Here is a 6,866-nt window from a genome sequence, read left to right on the forward strand (position 1 = left end):
GATCCGTTGCCGGACACGGAAAAAAAAAAAAAAAAAAAAAAAAAAAAAAAAAAAGCCTGGCATATAAGCAGATAGCAGAACTACTCTCATTTTTAGGAAGCTGTGCCTTACAACTATTGGGATTGCAACTCATATCATATATGCATCATCCAGTCAATCATTATTTAGTCAATTATTGAGTACCTACTATATGTTAGATACTGTATACTTTAGCATCATGTAGTAAAGAGTAGAACAAACTTTGCAAATCAGTAGGTCATAGGTTAAGTTCAGCCCACAGAAATGTTTTATTTGGCCTCAATGGTGTAATTTACTCAGTTGAGTAGTTAGATTCATATGGTATAAGGTAGAGCTCAAAAGTGAAGGAGTTCTAAGGGATATTTGGCATTTGGGAGTTGCTAGAGAAATATCTCTCTTTATGTTACTGTACTTTAAAAGCATTGTTCCTGTCTAGTTTTCCTTCTTTTATATCTTGGTTATATTCACTATTTTTGCTTTAGGCCCAGCTGTCAACTCGAGAGAAAGAAATGGAGAAGCTTATTCAGGAAGATCAAGATAAGATAGAGCAGTTGGAGCATCTGAAAAAGGAAAATGGCCAGCTCTTTCTCAGTTTAACTGAACAGGTAAAGTCATGGAAGAAAATAACATTTTTAGGCATTTGTAAGAAAATATACATTGTTCTTTCTTTGTCATATAACTGGATGTCACTGGCTCTCGGAAAGGTCTCAGAGGAAGCCATCTGAAACAAGACACCTCATGGCTTTACTCAATAACTAATAAGAAGACTTGCTTCTCCCTCTGCATCCTGCTCGCTCACTAGCTCAGCAGCCCCTTTCCTGGTGCATATGTGTGTTTTCCTAACAGCAGTACTGAAATCTGTTTTTGTGCAGAGGGAGAACCAGAAGAAGCTCGAGCAGACAGTAGAGGAGATGAAGCAGAAACAAACAACCGAAACAAAGAAACAACAGGAGTTAACGGCATGTCTATCTTTGAATGGCTATGTGGGAGGGACCCTAAAGAAAGGAAGGGGGACGGTGTTATTTTCAGGTGATGGAGAGGATAAACAAGACATATTGGAATAGCATTCACCTCTGGATATTTTGCTTTCTACCTAAAAGGACAGAGAATATGCCATTTACAAAATGTTTAGTGGAGGTGAACATTTCTTTTTTTTTTTTCCCAATATAAAGATGACCGATAAGGGGATCTCAACCCTTGGCTTGGTGTTGTCAGCACCACGCTCAGCCAGTGAGCCAACCGGCCATCCCTATATAGGATCCGAACCCGTGGCCTTGGTGTTATCAGCACCGCACTCTCCGAAGTGAGCCACAGGCCGGCCCGGAGGTGGACATTTCTAATGCGTGATGAATGATAAAGAAATATTGAAAGTTAAACTTTATAACAGGTTGTAGTAAATAGATCCTTGAACTGGGAATTGCACAGAATAACCCCTGCCTTATAGAGTTACTGGAGGCAGACTATTTATTGGTTATAAAGAACTCTATAATGGGAGAATATCGCACTCAAAGCAAATTTTGGTATAACTAATATATTAGCAGTTATCATTATTATAAATTATTCTGAGCTACAGTAATATAATAATGAAAGCCTAATTGACTAATAAGTTCCAGTAATATATTGATGGTAAAGAGGCTTCATGGTGCTGACAGATGCCTGGAAGCCCCATTTTCTGAATTGCTCTGTGGGCTTGAGAAATCCTGGTATCTAAGGGATACCCAACTATTGAGATTGTAACTCACATATATGCATCATCCAATCATTATTCAGTCAGTTATTGAGTACTTACTATATATGATACTATATGCTTTAACATGATACAGTAAAGAGTAGAAAGTTTGCAAATCGCTAGGTAATGGGTCAAGTTCAGGCCACAGAAATGTTTTAAGAAATTAATTACCGCCGGCCCCGTGGCTCACTCGGGAGAGTGCAGCACTGGTAGCGCCGAGGCTGTGGGTTTGGATCCTATATAGGGATGGCCGGTGCGCTCACTGGCTGAGTGTGGTGCGGACCACACCGAGCCAAGGGTTGCGATCACCTTACTGGTCGCAAAAAAAAAAAAAAAAAAAGAAATTAATTACCAACATTTAAAAATGGGAATATTTCCCATAAGAAATTTATATTTCCAGCTTTCTTTGAAAAATTGGAAAATCTGGCAACATTAAGTCCACATTCCCACACTGCAGCAATATTTAGAGCTGAGTAGCTACTACGCCCTCTAGAAGGGTTATGTGTTCTCCATTTAGCTGTAGTCTTCACTGTTTTGTTGCACTCGACTCCTTTATTCAATTACATTACTTGCCTGACTCTTATAGGCACATTCGAGTTTGTGACCTCTGATGTAGCAAAGAAATTACTGGTTTAAATAATCTATAGTCATTCAAAAGTTTGAACTTTCTTGTGACAGGTATGGATGTCCTTGGTTTTCATGGAATATTTTTTAAGACCTAGGAGCTCCCCATCTGGCTGATAGCAGCTCTTTATTCCAAAAGGCCTCTAACCATGAGGACTATGTATTTTATACTTCAGGAGCCTAGAAACAAGAAAATGGCAGTGGAGGAGCAGTTAGTACAAGAGGTGGGACGCCTAAAGGCAAAGGTAGAGGCTGGGAAGGCCTGCTTCTTAGAGAAGTACAAAGAGTGTCAGCAACTCCACAAACAGATCAGGCAACTCAGGGCTGCTGCACTGGTAGGTGACAAGAGATAAAGGGCCCAGGAAAGCAAGGGGTGTGAAGGTTTGTGGTTCTTAGACCAAGCCCAGAAGATTTTACACCCCTGTTAAGGAAAGAAATTTATCTTTCCACTAAAAAGAGGAGGGCAGTAGTGTGAAGCCAGAAACCAGCCAGGGGGTCCCTGGAAATTTAAACCTTAGCTCAGCCATGGGTTTCAGGGAAGGTTTTTGTAATCATTAAGTGGGTTTCTGTGCAGACTCAGATAGTCCTTTCTTATTTCTGCCTTTTGAGGAAGCGAAGTAGGACCAGAAGAGCCAGCAAGAGCCAATGGGGATGGGGAGCAAGGAATCTGCAGTCAGCACTGTCATCGAGTAGCCCCCTCTTGCATTACTATCTCAGGGTCGGCATAGCAGTTTGGGCACCAACATTCAAATAAAAAATCTTGGAACAAAACCACAACTAGTAGGATTAGCTTAAGCGTGTTTGTGAGGTATGCGCATGTGTACATATGCTGGTAGGAGATGGGAAGCATTGAAGCATGAAGCTAGCTAGGTCAACACATCATGCTGTGAAGCTCAAGACCACAGTCTTGGTTCTTTGTAGCCTCACACAAATGTCTGCCCGAGTTCCTTCTTCTTCAGAGTAACCTGAGTCCCAGATGCCTGTCCCACGATAGGAGGGAGTCACACCAACCTAAACCTAAGTGCTTCAAGCTTCTTTGCATGAGGTGTTTATTCAAAACAAATATGATTGTGGGATTATATATATTGTGAGAATATGTTTGGGTGGGATTAAACAAGGCTCCATTTATCCCTAATTCTAAGTCAGTCTTGAGGCTTTCCCTAAGCTTACTTTTTCTCCCTTTGGTTATTTATACTCCCAGCTAAACCAAAAGAAACTGGCATTTTGTTAAGTCACTTTTCTGTCAGTCAACACTCTATCCATAATACCATTCCTTCCTCCCAGTTCCCTTCTGCCCCACCTCAGTCCCACCCCTTTTAAAAGGTAGATCTTCTATAATCTCCCACCTTGGACCCAGATTGCAATATGTGATTCTTTTTTTTTTTTTTTTTTCCCCCTTTTTGTCTTTTTTTCGTGACCGGTAACGGGATCTCAACCCTCGGTGTCACGCCCGTACCATGACTGGCAACGGGATCGCAACCCTCAGTGTCACGCCCACACCGCGCTCAACCAGTGAGCGGACCAGTCTCTATATGGGATCCAAACCCTCGGCGGGAGCACCGCCACACTCCCAAGCGCCACACTCTACCAAGTGCGCCACCAGGCCAGCCCTCAATATGTGATTCTAATCCTAATTTTTTTATTGTTGACAGGAGGAGAATTTTGACCTGTCAAGAAGACTGAGTGAGAACAAAATTATATGTGATGTTCTGCAGAGAGAGAAAGAGAGAATGGAAAGAGAAAATGATGTAAGTGTGTGAAAGGGTAGAAAACCCCAAGGTTTTAAGGGGAAGGTACAGGTGGCCCAGAGATGTGTTGATAAAAGTTAAATAAACAGGCCCTTTCTGGGACAGTGGGTGAAACAGTTGCTCCTAAACAAAGAGTAAATTTAATCTGGTTTTGTAATCTACCACAAAACCTTCTCTTGGTTCTACAACTGAAACTTGTTTGGCATGGCAGTAGTCACTTTGAAAAGAGCAGCAATGAAGACCTAACTTATTTTTGCTTTTAACTTCACAGCCATTATAAGTACTGTTTTGGTGGAGACAGCAATGTCCTATATCACTTTTATGCTAGCTGGAGGACCCCTTTCCTTCAGCACAACTTTTTCCTTCTTCTCTACTGCCAAACCAGGAGCAGAAGTGGTGGTCTGTACCAGTGCTGGACCCATAGTAGGCCCCTAATAAGTGCTGTGCATTCATTCATTCATCAGTTCATTTATTCATCCAATTGCTCTGTGTATTAAACACTAAGTTGTTAGTTATTTCTTCTTATTATTATTTTTTTATAATTTATAAAGAAACAGAATTTATTTCTTGCTGTTTTGGAGGCTGGGAAGTCCAGGGTTCAAGGAGCATGTCTGATGAGGGCCTTCTTGGTGAGGAATCTCTAGAGTCCCATGGAGACGAGGGTATCACATGGCAAGAATAGAAAGAGTACTCTATTAGTTACTACTGATTGATTAAGGATGGTATGGCAGCAGATAAAGTGATTGCATGTGAAGTCATTCTCATGCTCTTGCCCAGCATCAAATAATAGGTGTCCATGCATTCTGGTTGCTACTGCTATAGCTACACCTCCAACAGTTCTCCATCTCTACCCTCTCAGTAGCCCTTCTGGGTTATGCCTCCAAGTGATCATTTCTGTAGTAAAAAAAAAAAAAAAAAAAAAAATTATCATCTTCATAATCTTAAAGTATACAGTCCAGTAGTGTTAAGTACATTCACATTGTCGTGCAACAGATCTCCAGAACTTTTTCATCTTATAACACTGACATATCATACCCATTAAACACTAATTCCCCCTTGATAATTTCTACTTTTGATTGTATCATTTATGCCAATGTGTTTCATGATTGCAGAAGGCCTTTGGGGCTTATTTCTGATCTTGTTATTCCCATTCTCCTGATTTGGATAAGTATACCTTGAGTTTGAAATCCCTGTTTCCCTGGGTTAGTCTGATGGAAGGGGGTAGGGTGCACACACAGTTTGCAACACAAAGGAAAAGATCTGGTATTTGGAAGCTTTGCTAAGAACTGTAGTAAAGCTCTCTTAAGATGTTAAGTGAAAGTTTACTAATTTTCTTTTTTCTAAGAATTTTAGATGTTGTCGGGGCCACTTGTGTCTTGTCCTACCCTCTCTTATTTTTTCTCATTACCTTCCTTCCATCCTCCTTTCCTTTCTTTCATTCTCTCTGTTGGTTTATCCATTTGATGGGATGAAACACAAGGAAGGGAAAATTATACCAGACGAATATTTATATTGTGTAAGAAAATAGTTCTAGGAAGGAAATCAGAAGAAATATTCTTCTGTGAACATTATACAACAACAACAAAAAGTACAACAGTTTCAATCTTAATATAGCTCCTGCCACCCTCATATATCCATACAACTTTTGTTCTCCCTTCAGTTGATATGTATTCAGAGATTTAAGGTTCTTTTTTATATTAATATAAACAAAACTGAGTAAATTTATTTAAATTCAGATATAAAGAACTCAGATCTTTGGAATATTGAGGCTGCTTCTTTCCCTGTTGAAGAATTATGGATTAACCTTTTTGGGCTTCTCCAGTGTCACATTGTTAATTGAGATCTACCTGTAATTGGTCTCTCCTGGCCAGTTCTTGGTGGCCATTCTTTGTCATTATCTTTCAACATGTCTATAAATACTCTATCCTTAGCTTTTGAAGAGGGAGAACAGCAGATTGCTGAGTTACATGGGTCTGGATTTCGACTCTTTGCCATATCAAGTGCCTACTTCAGATCAAGGAGATGCAGGACAAAATCCTGGACTTGTCTATGGAAACCCATATTCTGGTAAGACGACTTTGCCATTCTAGCTGCAAGGCCCCCTGGCAGGATCCCTTTTCCTCCACTAAATTTTTTTTTTTTGGTCTGGGATGCTAATTAAGACCAGTCTCATTGTTAAGACTTTCTGGGCAGAAGCCGAGGACCCAATAGAAAGATTGCCAGGCAAGAAGTGTTAATTGAGAAATAAATCTGAATCCAGAAGACGCAAATCAGATCATTCGCCTAGAAGCAGCAGACACAAATTGAGTCCCATGGCTATATTCCAAATGTATAAATCAGAGGAATGTCTTTATGTAGAAGATATATACATATAAAGCTGAGGAAGCTAATTAAGATTTGTAAATGGAAGCATGAGAAGCAGGTTATGCCGTCCAGAAACTGGCAGTTATGGCAGTCACCCTGATGGCATGACCATACTACTAGGAGTGTGCTATACAGAGACTCCTGGGTGGTGGTACAGGAAATTGGGGTGAAAACCAGTCTTGTCACTCAGGGACTTCGGATAACATGTCCTTGCCAAACAGGGAGATTTTTCTTTTGTCTCCAAAAGCGATAAGAGATCTCATTTGCTTTTTTGGACACCTTAAAGAACTAGTATTATCTTAAGAGTCACAACCGGATCTTAGCAACAGTCAGAGGAACAAGTTAATTTTTTCTTTAAAAAAATATATATATATATTTTTAAA

The 6,866-nt window shown here is 40.1% G+C and overlaps 1 protein-coding gene across 1 annotated transcript in view; it reads left to right on the plus strand.

Annotated features, from left to right (window-relative positions):
- Positions 1-6,866, plus strand: part of CALCOCO2 (calcium binding and coiled-coil domain 2) — a 23,485-nt gene that overhangs the window by 13,055 nt on the left and 3,564 nt on the right. The window contains exons 7-10 of the mRNA XM_008568889.1: positions 501-623; positions 891-977; positions 4,024-4,119; positions 6,051-6,186. Coding sequence (XP_008567111.1) covers positions 501-623; positions 891-977; positions 4,024-4,119; positions 6,051-6,186 — 442 coding nt within the window. The remainder of the gene's footprint in view (positions 1-500; positions 624-890; positions 978-4,023; positions 4,120-6,050; positions 6,187-6,866) is intronic.

This window comes from Galeopterus variegatus, unplaced genomic scaffold, assembly GCF_000696425.1.
Source record: "Galeopterus variegatus unplaced genomic scaffold, G_variegatus-3.0.2 Scaffold450, whole genome shotgun sequence".
Taxonomy (NCBI): Eukaryota; Metazoa; Chordata; class Mammalia; order Dermoptera; family Cynocephalidae; genus Galeopterus; species Galeopterus variegatus.